At 35.4% G+C, this 13,805-nt stretch overlaps 1 protein-coding gene across 1 annotated transcript in view; it reads left to right on the forward strand.

Annotated features, from left to right (window-relative positions):
• Window positions 1-13,805, forward strand: part of CBLB (Cbl proto-oncogene B) — a 213,320-nt gene that overhangs the window by 106,736 nt on the left and 92,779 nt on the right. The window contains 2 exon segments of the mRNA XM_030330544.1: window positions 3,253-3,409; window positions 11,031-11,152. Of these exon segments, the coding sequence (XP_030186404.1) occupies window positions 3,253-3,409; window positions 11,031-11,152 (279 nt within the window).

Raw genomic sequence — 13,805 nt, forward strand, 5'->3', positions numbered from 1 at the left:
TTTTGCAAATGGCACAACATAGTCTATTCACAAGTGGTTTGAACATGCCACAGTACCTGGAACATGTAAAGTCTTTCCTAGGCAAATTACTCAACCTCTTTAAGCATCAGTTTTCCCAACTGTATCACAAAGATAAATATATAATCTGTCTTGTAGTGTTATCATGACAAACTCTGGTAATAGACATAAAATGCGTGATGACTGGCAGAGAGAGTAGACCATCAGTAAGTGGCAGCTCTTATTCTTACTCCTATTGCAAGTCTAAAAAATCCTGAAATCATAATTATTATAAGTTTCTGGCTGACCACTGGCCTTGTATTCCATTCTTTGTGGATTAACAGTTACTTGTGCTTTTCAATAGATTTTGAAGTTTGAATTAACTTGTAATCACAGTGATTTATAATTGAAAGTGGCAAAAGGACAGATTAAAATATTTCTGGATTAGGGAGAGCATGAAGCTTTTATGTTCTATGTGTTTTTTTTCTTCCTCTTTTCATATTCCCAGATTTCTGTTAGCACAATGAAGTTTGTACGTATTTGTAAAACAATTTGTCATTAATATTTTCTCTGACTTGCTTCATCTCTAGGGAAAGAGAGTAGAAACCACTATGTGTTGTTGCTGCAGTTTAATTAAAGGTGTGAAAAGCCATCCTCTTCTTTTTCCCTCCCCCCATACACATCAGGAAAGAAGGTGGTAGCAACTTGACGTCCTCTTTGGAAAGGTTAGATCCTTAGTGCCACGGTTTCAGAACAGTTTTTTTTTTAAGAAGTCATTGCATGCTGTTTCTGCTCTTCACTTGTGAACCCCTTCTCCTCCCCGATATTTTCGATGGTGGGTGTTTGATTCAGCTGATCAAAGGAAAGGTACCTGTTTGCAAATTTTGTATATAATTAGTTAACCAAATAATGCCCTTCTTAATCCCTGTCACTACCCTATGTAAGCATATTTGGACCTTCGGTTTATCACAAGTGAACTGTGAGCAAGTGTCATTTACACAAGTGCCACAGAAATGTAGCTTGCTCCTTTGTAAATTACTGTCCCAAAGTAGTATGTCAGACTACAGTTTTAGAAGTTCATACATTTTTTTATATAATTTTCTCTGGGAAATCATTGAGTATTAGAAGGAGTTATGGTCTGCAGCTCCTTAAATATTGGGATGGAGATATATATATTTTTATGGTAGCAGGTATTAAAGGTATCAGGCCCATTGATTTCCTTTTTATACTTTATATGCAAGACAAGTTTCTCTTAACATTTCTATACAAAACTAAAACATGCCATTCTTAAGTCAGTAGTTCTTTGTTTAATATTTAAAAATTTTGAATATGAGGGTTCATGTCCCTCTTATGTGTTGAATATTTGAAACTTTAATTCGGAAAAGACAAATGTGCTTCTTAGGCACTACTTTAGCAGTAACTGTAATGTAACTGGACACAATTTCATTTTTACACGTTGCCATAAATCAATGGCCTCCTAACATTATCAAAAGTTATCCTTGTTTTCTGAAAACAGCAGCATTTTGTTAACCTTAATCAGAGCTTGACGTGTGTTTCTTCTAAACGGTGTCTGATGTGGTGTATCTCTTCGGTTCTCTGTGGTTTCCTGTTTTTTTTTTCATACATAGAGAAAAGCCTTTTGATGTAGTCAGCCTCATGTTTTTCTTTCTTTTAATGGTCTATCAAGCCTAAACTTTCTTATAAATGCAGCATAGTATCATAAGCCTGTCCCTCCATTCATTTGTTCAGCTTGCCACAGACCCCTCCTTCTCTGGAACTCCTCCAGCACTGCCTTAAATATGCCTCCCCTCCCCACCTATGTTTTTTAGCATTACACATCTTATTTCTACCCTGTATGCGTGTTCTTCAAGGACAGATAGTATCTTCTATTTTCATAGGTGTATTTCTCGACAGTGTCTTGCCTTAGCAATAGATCAGTGACTCTCAAAAAGTGTTATCCCCAGACCAGCAGTGTCAGCATCACTTGGGAACTTGTCAGAACTGTAAGTTCTTCAGCTGCACCTCAGGCATACTGAATTAGAATATCATGGGTTGTGGATCAGCAATTTCTGTCTTAACAAGCCCTTCCACGATCCTGATGAATGCTCAAGTTTGACAATCACTGAAATGGATAATTATTGAGTGAATATGAAGTTGTACATTTATGGTGATGCTTCACTGGGAAAATTAGTATAGGAAAGGGCCAATGTAGTCCATTCTGAGCCTTTTATTTCTTAAGAGATAATGGTAAAGAAAAACCTAATACCTAAATATGTACATTCTTAAAAGAGGGTGTATATAGCTCTTCTGATGTCCTACTGTGAAAACTGCAGCTTAAAATTTTAAAGAAACACAAATGATTTCTTTCTTCCACTTATTCAAGAATAGGCATTTAACATTCCAAAAGGAGGAAAGTTAACTAAGGGATGAAAAATGAGTGTTACTTATTTTCATGGTGGGAAGGAAGTAGGTGAATGTCAGAAACTGGTCAGGTGGAGGACAGACTGGGAGACTTCCCTGAATACCATTTTTTGCTCTTCTAAGTTTTTGAAGTACGTAAATGCATTACTTAATAAAAAATTTGATGCATAATATTTAAGAAAAGTAAGTTATGAATAAATAAATTTCCACATGCTAGCCAGTGTTGTTGGTTAAAAATATTAACATTTTCCTTTGTATTAATATGAAAGGTTAAATAGCACGTGCTTTTTATCTGCAGGTGCAGATTACACCATTACAAGGAGGTAATGGCTAACATGTCTTCATGACTTTCCACCTGAGCTTTCTCAAAATGGTGGATGTAAATTACTCTTTTGTGCCATGAGTACATAATTCCTACTATTATATGAACCCATAGTCTTACCGTTATTTTAAGAAAATAGAGGGGAAAAATTAACTTGATGCAAAGTCAAATGATCTTGTATACACAAGAGGTAAGACACATAGGACTTTGACCTAATCCCTTCTTTTGGACGTATTTTTAGAAATATGTTGATAGGCAAGGATTGTTTGAGAGAGAAGTTGATTTTGATTTTTGTCACATTCTTAGCAAATGGAAAACAGTCCAGTTAGCAAAACCTATTACATATGTTCTGAATTATGAACATATCTTTGTCTTTTTTGTCAACTATTTATCTTTTAGTACAAATGCAATTAATTCTATTAACATTATGATTGAACTCTTCTGTTTCAGTGGAAGGTATGTCTTAAATGACACTTGATTCAATTACTCATTTTTTTTTTTTTCTTACACAGGACTATTGTGCCATGGAAAGTATTCAGACAGTGCCTTCATGAGGTTCATCAAATTAGCTCCGGCCTGGAAGCAATGGCTCTGAAATCAACAATTGATTTAACTTGTAATGATTACATTTCAGTTTTTGAATTTGATATTTTTACCAGACTCTTTCAGGTAAGCTTTCTATTTGCTGAATCCTTTCCTCCCTCCTGATTTCCTTCCTATGTGTGCATGTGGTGTGCACGCATTTGTTCGTGTGCACTTGTGTGAGTACATCTCTCTCACACACACAAGCATGTGAGAAATAGTCTCATTTCTTGGTAGTGTATAATTTTGAAGTCGCTGGTGTAAGTTTTTGGTCATTGCTATAAGTTTAAGGTTTAAAGTTTGGCGTATCTGGTGCTGTGAGGCTGGTAATTGCTTGTTAGCCTTGAGAAGATTCATGGAAAGGAGCTTTGTTTTAAATTTCCTAGTTTCTCACTTTACTTTGTCCTTTTAGCCCAGTAACTGACAGAATGCAAATTTTATGGGTGGGTATATGCTGAGGTTGGAACCCAACTTTTCTGCTTTGCGTCCTGTGTTCATTAGGTGAGAAGAGATATAGTAAACTTCGCAATAAATAGTAAATTTATCATGTTCTGTAGAGAAGATCCTTGTGGTGTATACTGTTTTACAACTTACGTTGCTCATTCAACCACATATTATAAACGTGTTTTCATGTCAATAAATCTTTTTCATCAATATAATTATTGATTTTCGGTTGCTACGTAATGTTTTCATCAAAATAGTATGTCATTACTTTAACAAATTCCTCTTTTGGAAAATTTAGGGTTTCTTTTTTTTTTTTTTCCTGTTTCTAATATGTATGACTGTGACATTAACCTTCTTGTCCTGTTTATTGTTTTTCTTTTTTAATCTATCCGTTATAATTGTTTTCACATAGCTTTTCAGAAGCAGGTACCATTAAATGATGTAAGCTGTGTGCTATCATTTTATTCTTTTATATGTCTTCATGGAATTACATTAAACATGAAGACTTGAAATTTGTGTTTTGAATTTGACTATGCCACTAAATGGTATATCATCTATGGTGTTCAATTCAAGTAGTCACAGAATGAAAGAATCCCACTTAAAATCTTTATAATTATAGTAATATAAATTATATAGTAAGTGAGGTAAATTGATCAGAACACAGGCTTGCTTGTATCCTGATGGAATTTTTTTATTATTTTAAGTCTCAGTAAGATTTATGCGTTTGAAACGTGCTTTCAACAAATGTTGGAGTATAATATTGGTTTTCATGTTTTCCATGTTATAAGAATTTTGCTTCTTTGATTTATGATTCTGCTTGGCACTAGTTTACAAGGATCTGGTGACTGATTTATGTAAGAAAATAAAATTGTGTGGGATTAAGTTTTAATTTATGAAAGAACCTGTTAACAGAAGGCAAATTAACTCTTGTCAACAATACTTATAGAATACATTGTTTTTATTACAACTTTCAGATCATAATTCTACCTAGGTGTATAGGATAAGAAATTAGATAAATGATTGCAGAAATTGTGTTTTTGCATATTTTCAGTTTACATTAGTTTCATGATTATTCCCTTGGTATATACAGGTACATCTTGGAGATGCTGCAGGTTCGGTTCCAGACCAGTGCAATGAAGTGAATATCACAATAAAGCAGTTCAAAACACTTTTTGGTTTCCTAGTGCTTATAAGTTATGTTTACACTATATGGTAGTCTATTGCATGTGTAATAGCATCATGTCTTTAAAAAGCAATGTATATACCTTAATTACAAAATACTTGATTGCTAAAAAATGCTAACCATCATTTGAGCTTTCACTGAGTCGTAATCTTTTTGTTGGTGGTGGGTCTTGGCCTCAATGTTGATGGCTGCCGACTGGTCAGGTGGTTGCTGACGGCTGGGCTGGCTGTGACAATTTCTTACAATAAGGAAACAATGAAGTTCGCTGCATTGATTGACTCTTCCTTTCACGAACAATTTCTCTGTAGCATATGATACTGTTTGAAAGCATTTTGCCCACAGGACTTCTTTCAAAATTGGAGTCGGTCCTCACAAATTTTCCTGCTCCTTTATCAACTAATATTCTCAATCTTTTGTTGTTGTCATTTCAGCAATCTTCACAGCATTTTCACAGGCGTAGATTCTATGTAAGAAACCATTTTCTTCCCTCACTCCTAAGGAGCAGCTCTTCATCCATTAAAGTTGTATAATGACATTGTAGCAATTCAGTCCCTCTTTAGGTTCCACTTCTGATTCTAGTTCTACTCCTGTTTCCGTCACATCTCAGGTACTTCCTCCACTGGAATTTTGAAACCCTCAAAGTCATCCTTGTTGGTTGGAATTAACTTCTTCCAAACTCCTGTTCATGGTGATATTTTGACCTCTTCCCATAGGTCACAAATGTTCTTAATGGCATCTAGAATGGTGTACCCCTTCCAGAAGGTTTTTAGTTAACTTTGCCCAGATCCATCAGAGGAATCTATGGCGGCTATTGCCTTACAAAATGTATTTTTAAAAAATAAGACTTGAAAGTTGAAACTACTCCTTGACCCATGGGCTACAGGATGGATGTTGTGTTAGCAGGAATGAAAACAACATTAAACTTGTGCATCTCCACCAGAGTTCTTGGATGACCAGGTGCATTAACAATGAGAAGTAATATTTTGAAAGGGAACTTTTTGGCTGAACAGTGGGCTGAAAATATTCAGGAACTCATGTTGCAAACAGATATGTTGTCATCCAGGCTTTGTTGTTCCATTTCTAGAGCACAGGAAGAGTAGATTTAGCATAATTTTTAAGGGTCCTAGAATTTTCAGACTAGGATATGAGTATTGGCTTCAACTTAAGTCATCAGCCGCGTTAGCCTCTAACAAAACAAGAGAGTCAGTCAGCCTGTCCTTTGAAGCTTTGAAGCCAAGCACTGACTTCTCTCTAGCTATGAAAATCCTAGATGTCATCTTCTTCCAATAGAAGGCCACTTCATCTCCACTGAAAATCTCTTGTTTAGTGTAGCCACCTTCATTAATTGTCTTAGATCTTCTGGAGAACTTGCTGCAGTTTTTATATCAATCAGCACTTGATGTTTCACCTTCCACTTTTATGTTACGGAGATAGCTTCTTTCCTTAAACCTGATGAACCGACCTCTGCTAGTTTCAAGCATTTCTTCTGCAGCTTCCCCACTTTTCTCAGCCTTCCTAGAATTGAAGAGAGTTAGGGCCACTATGTAGACCACTAAAACTTTCATCATATCAGCAATAAGACTCTTTCACTTTCTTATTATTCACGTGTTTGCTGGAGTAACACTTTTAATTTCCTTCAAGAACTTTTCCTTTTCAGTCACAACTTGGCAAACTGTTTGGTGCAGGAGGCCTACCTTTCAGTCTGTGTTGCCTTTCAACATGCCTTCCTCATTCAGCTTGATTATGTCTAGCTTTTGATTTAAAGGGAGAGATGTGTGACTCTTTTTCTTTCATTTGAACACTTAAAGGCCATTGCAGGCTTATTAATTGGCCTAATTTCAATGTTGCTGTGTCTCAGGGGAGAGGGAGGCCGAGGACAGGGAGAGATGGAGGAAAGGCTGGTCAGTTGAGCAGTCAGAACACGCATTTGTGGGCTACATTTGATGTCTTCTATCGATGTGGTTTATGATAACCCTCAAAATTACATCAGTAAGACCAAAAATCACTGATCACAGAGTCACCATAACAAATATAATGACTTAAGTATCTGGAATATTTTAAGAATTACCAAAATATGACAGACTTCAAGTGAACAAATGCTTTTGCAAGAATGGTGCCATGATGGACTTGCTCAGTATGGGGTTGCCACAAACCTTCAATCTGAAAACAAAAACCCCACAGAAACACAACACAATATCTTCGAAGTGCAGTAAAGCAAAGCACAATAAAATGAGGTATGCCTGTATAGGCTATTAGGTTACTTTTTAAAATGATTTTAAGGTACATTTTATAAAAAAGATTGTGCTCCCTGATACTGATCATTTTATAACAGAACCTCTCTTTTCATTAAAGATTTCTGATAATTTTACAATTTTTTTTATTTAACATGATACAACAAAGACATTTGAAGTAGTAGAAGCTTTGTTTCTTCCCCTCTCTTCCTGAAGGAAGAGAAAAAAGATTATTTTCATACATTAAACCTAACTGTTCATTCTAGGAAGAATGTGTTTTTTGTAGGGAGCCTGGACAGCTTTTTAGTGTGGAAGTTAAATGCTAGAACGCCTCAGTTATATATTAGAGTTATGAGGCCACCTTAATGTTGGTTAAACACTTACCAAACTGCTATTTAATATGTGCACATATTTTCTTATAAGCTGTTTCATTTAAAAGAGTGCAGATAATCTTAATACTCTAAATTACGTGTATCTTATTTATGCTCACTGGGATGGGAGAGGAAAAGAATCTTTTTAAATAGAATCACTGTGAAAAGTTTTAGAAAACAAAACCAAAAAAATATCTATGGACCAAAAATGTCTAGTCTCCTTTAAAACACATAATTATAGAAGTAGCTAAAGAGCTCTTGTTAACTGCTATATATTTCTGTGACTTTTCACTTCTTTTGATTTCATTACTCAAATGCTTTAACTAATCATACATGTCCCTTAAAATATTATGAAATTCGTTCTATGAATAGGAAAGTAGACATATGAACTTTACTTACCTTTCATTTTTATACAACTTTGAGTAATAGTTTTTTAAGTTATAATTATGCATTCTGTATGAAAAAATATAAGTTTTGTGAGTAGTGTACCTGCATGAACATATATTCTTCTGCAGTGACAATGACGGTGGCTAATTAGTAGTGAATTCTAATATCTGAATTGTCGGGAATGGGATATTTAGCAGAATGGGATCTGAAAGTAGGAAAGGTACATGCTCCAGATTGGGGTTTGATGTAGAGAACTAGCATTAGGGTTTGAAGAAGTCATCAGCGGGGACTAGGAGAAGTGGCCAGGAAATGGAAGAAGAAGGGAAGAAAAGAATGTAAAGCCAGATACTAGATACGTTCTTTTCCACTCTTCCCTTATCCTGATATTCTGCCAGCACATGAACAAATGCCGGGAAGTCATTGGAATGATCTTACAGTGGAGACCTTCCTCATTTCTTCTTTCTTCTGCCTTTAATCTTCTCTTTCTCCTTTCCAGGAAGTTCAGAGATTCTGGGGTTGGCAGGTACTAAAGTCCTGGAACAGAAATAGATGGATTTTGCTTCTCTCTACTCTCTCCCCAGGGCTGCTGCCCCACTTCTTCCATTTCCCCACTACTAGAGGAGATTGGGTTGCTGAGAAATGGGGCAATAAATTTGAGGGGTGGTGGGATAAGGATTGTGTGATTTGAAGGAATATATTCGTGACTATGGAATATATAGCAGCAATGGAATAGGGAACAAAAGAAGAGAAGGAAAGTCATCCATTATAGCAAGAAGAGATTGAGTCTGGACAGACCAATCCAGGCCCCTCTTCCAATATAAGTTGTAAGTCATTAGACAGCTATTCTTGAAAATAGTAGCATTTTGGAAGAATGGAGGGAATAGCTTTCTTAATTCACTTAATTTCTGTAATCATTTAAGAATCTGTACATTTTGTGTTGGTGGGTGTGAAAACATTTCCTTTAATCTAAAAACAAATTATAAAAATAATTCTTTGTCTCCAAAGCATTTTATCTTGCCTTCATTAAGCCATTAGTTGGCAAAATACTTAAGAAAACAAAACAAGTATACAAACAAAAAAACGTAACTACCATGTGTTCTGACTGTGGATTGCATTCACAAGAAAAACAGTACACAGACTCTTTCTATTACAAAAATATTTTTGTAGTTAGAAGCTGGCCCTGTGGATTTGTACTAAGAAATGGTTGCTTAATACTGTAGCTGTTGACTGAAAACTCCCAATTTCAGTTTTTTTCCACCTGTATTCTGATCTGTGCATTGGCTCTCTGTAAAGTTCAGTATCTTTTTAACAACTCTTCCATTAATTTTTGTAGACTTTAATGGAAGTGTCCCAAATATTTTATATTCTTTCCATCCTTGCCCTTTGTAGGTGCGAAGTAGAACAAAACAAAACCCAGTGCCTATACTAGCAGTTATTTCTGTTTTTAAAAACATAGGGTGATAATCTTCCAAATATTATTTGTGCAATTTTTAGTCATGACTTTGGAAGAAAATTAGAAACATGTTTTGGTTTTTTCCAAGTACGTAGAAACTCTGATAATAGTGTTCTCCAGAGCTCCTTTTTGCCCAATTAGATATTTTAGTGTGATAGGGAAATACCCTGAAGATTTTTCTTGTTATGTCAGAAAAGGTTAAAAAATTTTTCATTACTAAATAATTCTTTCCTTTGTTATCCTCATCTCAAAGATACAATCCTTGAAGAATTCCACCTTGTGAATCTGAAACTTGCTTAACAATCATTGGGAGCAAGTCTCAAAACAAACAAAAGCCAGGAGCCCTCTACCAATTTCAACCACTTTCACTTGGCAACACAAAATACCTTTTTTTTTTTTTCTTTTATGTAGAAGATATGAGTTAATAATCTGGCACATCAGCTAGAGTATGCTGCCAAGTCCTTGGAATAAATGTAGCTTCAGCCTTAAAAATGTGGCAGAGATGATTCACTCACACCCTCAAGCAAAACTGTCTATCACTGACTGCCTTTTTTTCTCTTGCCATGGTAACTGGAGGGATAGCTAATCACATGAAAGAATGGTACAAATTCTGTGTGTGTGCATTTGTGTGTTTCTGTGAAAGATTTTTAATTTCCTGACTGCTAAATCATAAACCTTTTGTAACTGTGCAAGAATTAGGTAAATGTGAGCATGAGCACCAGTCTCTTACCATGGAAAGAATGGTAGGTTGGGAGTCAGGGCCTTTCAGACAAGTCACTAGCTAGAGGAACTTTTCAACAACAGTTACGCCTTCCTGGTCACTATGTTTTGATCCTACGTCCATTATAGTATCCCCTTGGTGAACAAGACCTGCATGTTCCTTACTCTTATGTAGCTTGTGGTTAATATGTAACCTTTGCCAAATCACTTACATTCCATGGTATGGCTTCTTGTTCTATAAAATTAGATACCTTAAAGGTACAGTAGTGAACAAAACAGACACAAAGGGAGATAAGGAATGTGACGAGAGTTAACAGTTTTAAGTAGAGTGGTCTGAGAAGGCTTCATTGAGGTAACATTGGAGAAGAATCACTTATGTATTTGGAGAAAGAATTCTGGTAAAGGAATCAGCAAATACTAAACCTCTGAGGAAGAAGAGTATCTTTGTGTTCACACCAGCTACAAAGAAGCCAGGGTGCCTGGAGAAGAGCCAGAAAGTGGGAGAGTCATGACAGATAGGCACAGAAAGGGAGCTGGACATCAACCCTGTGAAGCTCTTCTAGACCATTTATAAGGACTTTGGCTTTTACTCAAAGTTAGAGGGTTTTAAACAGGAGAGTGATGTGTGTTAGGTTCCAAAGTGATCACAAATGCTGTATTGGGAATAGAATTTGTAAAGAAATTGTGTGTGTGTGTTTTTTTTTTTCTTTTTTGCTCTCTGTATTCCGTCCTACTTTCTGCCTAATATTTCTCCAAAATAGAAGAAGGTATTACATGTTTGCTGTTAGGCATTGAAGGTTGACCTAAGCCACGTGAACTCATCCAGGAGATTTCAGTAACTATATTAAATAATGGGTTGGCATATAATTGATAATTGATATCATCTAGATAATATCTTTTCATTTATTCATATTTTTAGCCTTGGGGCTCTATTTTACGGAATTGGAATTTCTTAGCTGTAACACATCCAGGTTACATGGCATTTCTCACATATGATGAAGTTAAAGCACGACTACAGAAATACAGCACCAAACCCGGAAGGTAAGACTCTTTAACAGTAATATTATGCGGTATATGTAATGATGAAGAGTTCTTTCTGGGTCATTCTTAGGTAAATCAGTAACACCCAGGTGAGTGGAGGGAGGGAAGGAAATGCTAATACAGCTCCTGGTACTTCTTAATTGTGTCCTTTAAACTGATTTTGTTGTGCTGGTACTGAAACTGTGTTCATAAAGTAAAAGAGGATGTGATACCATGTAATTTGATAAACTTAAAATTTCATTAAGTCTCAGAGCTCTGATTTTTCAAATTAGAGTAGGGTATTAGCATATTGTCTGTTTTCATGACACCTGTGTTTGTGTATAAAATTGTATGTGTATATTTGAATACTTAAATATTGTGCTAAACACAAAGCAAATCAATTTCATGTTCATTATTTTAAAGTATTTTTCACGATATTTAATTTGGTTCAATGATAAACACATAATGATATGTAAATACATATAAACAAATATAAGTATACATATACATTTACCTATACATACATGATAAACGCATGTAAACATATATAAGCCCATTGTTACAATCCAACCAATTTCATGTCCATAAGAATTTCTTCCAGAATACCTTATGCTTCTTTATAGCTTCAGAATTTATGTTTTATTTTCCAGATGATGAAACTGGGTAAAACTCACAGAGATTGGCTGTTTTTGTCAGTCCCTGTGGCTTTGGCTGAGAAATCATACTTTATTAATGTCAAATCTGGGATCAAAAAGTCTGTCTCCTGGTTTGTGCATTTTCCCCATGTCCCACTTAGAAATGTGTTAGGTACCTAGTAGGCATTTGTACTATGGCAAGCAGTGAGCTGGGTGTGGCAGCAATGAGAGTGGAGACCTGTCCTCACACTCACATTTTAGTAGGAGATGCCGTTCCAACATCCATGAGTACACTGATTTCCATATTGGAGTCATTTCATTGTAGGAATGAATTTCTTTGTTTTTTTTAAGGCTGCATTTTTCTTCTAATACCATTTTTATTTGATTTGTAATGCAAATGGTGTTTGTTCTTTAACAAACTAGTTTATAGTACAAGCCAGTGCTGTTGATTCCTTTTTCTCTGCCATAATGAAAATCTCCATCTTTTTTATATTTTCAAACATTTATATGTATATAAAAAGAAGGCAGGGGGTACAGAAAACAGTTTATTTCCTGTGCAAGTCTTCTGTGTAGACTAAGGAGAGTTGGTTCTCATTGAGATTTTGATGGTGGCTTAAATGACTCATTCTGTTTTGGTCAAGGATCTCTCATAGCCAGATTTTTCCATAACTTCTACTCCATAGATTGGCATCAAAGTATCTTCTTGTTCTTGGAGTATGATTTGAAAGATGGGCTATATTTAGAATTACACAATCATACAAATTTAACACAGAAGTTATTTGGGAAATTAAGAAACTGAGTCCCTTTTGTGTTCTCTTGTTCAAGATCACAGAGATAAATAATGTTGGGAGAGAACATTGTTGGGAGCAAAAGCCAGGCCTCATCACTATTGGAATAGTTCTCTTAATAAAAGGACAGCGCCCTCCGAAAGGATGTCTTCCTTTCCTTCCCAGCTTGCCCTGTAACAATTTATTCTGCTAGGTTTTAGGCAAAGATGAAATGGTCAGTCTGTGGTAAATTGTTATGTGTAAAGTGGGATGTGGTATTTAAAATGTAAAGCTTAGGAAAACTCAGTGAACAAATAATTTTGATAAGTACTTGTTTTGTGGAATACCTGCTAAACTGTTACTTCCTCTTGGAAAGTATTTCTTCTCCTTGGCTTCATGGTACAGAAAATAGTGGGGCCTATTCCAAGGACATTTGAGTCTCTCTCGTTTTGCTTTTTTGGGGATCCAGCTGACAACCATAAATCTGTGTGCAATTATTTTGACTATGATTCTGATTAAGGATTCCATTAATTGGCAGGATGATATTCTATTTTCAGGCTCTCTAGGAGAATATGTTTTTGGACTTTCTTGAAGAGTCCTTTCCAAAGGACCTAAAACGAGTATGAAGTTCTTCGTATCTAAAAACCACAACTTCTTCCTTTCTTTAAGAACCCAGTTTTCTTTGAAAATGAAACTACATTGCAGTGCTAAAGATACAAGTTAATTAGATTCAATAGCTGTTATATATGTTAAGTATCCTGTACAGTTATTTTTATAGCACTTGGTTCATCAGTAACTAATGTTTATTAGGAGAGAGGAATTTGTCACATACGTATAACAATCACGGTACTCAAATATAGCAGATTGTTGACCTACTTTTGAGCTACTTAAGGGGTTATAAAATCCACATATAGTTTTCATGGTGGCAAGATTGAGTGCAGTACACTTAAACGTAAATGAGCTAAAATGAAAAAAGTAGATAGCTATGTTAATAAATAAATGACAATGAATTCAAAACCAAGTCAGTGTCTCTTTGTCATCAATTTGATTTATATTTTTGAACTATTTTGCCTTCCTGTTGCAAGACATTGAACTGGACAGGGTTAGATGGCAGCTGTGAACTTAATCTAGTTTGCTGTCTCAATATAGTTGGGCCCTTTTGATCTTTCATTTAAGGGTGAATGGCTGAAATGCTTGAAAGAAAAGTTATTATTTGTAAGCAAGTCATTAACAACAAAATATGGATAGTTTTAAAGTTTCAAAGTAATATAT

This window comes from Lynx canadensis, chromosome C2 (assembly GCF_007474595.2).
Source record: "Lynx canadensis isolate LIC74 chromosome C2, mLynCan4.pri.v2, whole genome shotgun sequence".
Lineage (NCBI taxonomy): Eukaryota > Metazoa > Chordata > Mammalia > Carnivora > Felidae > Lynx > Lynx canadensis.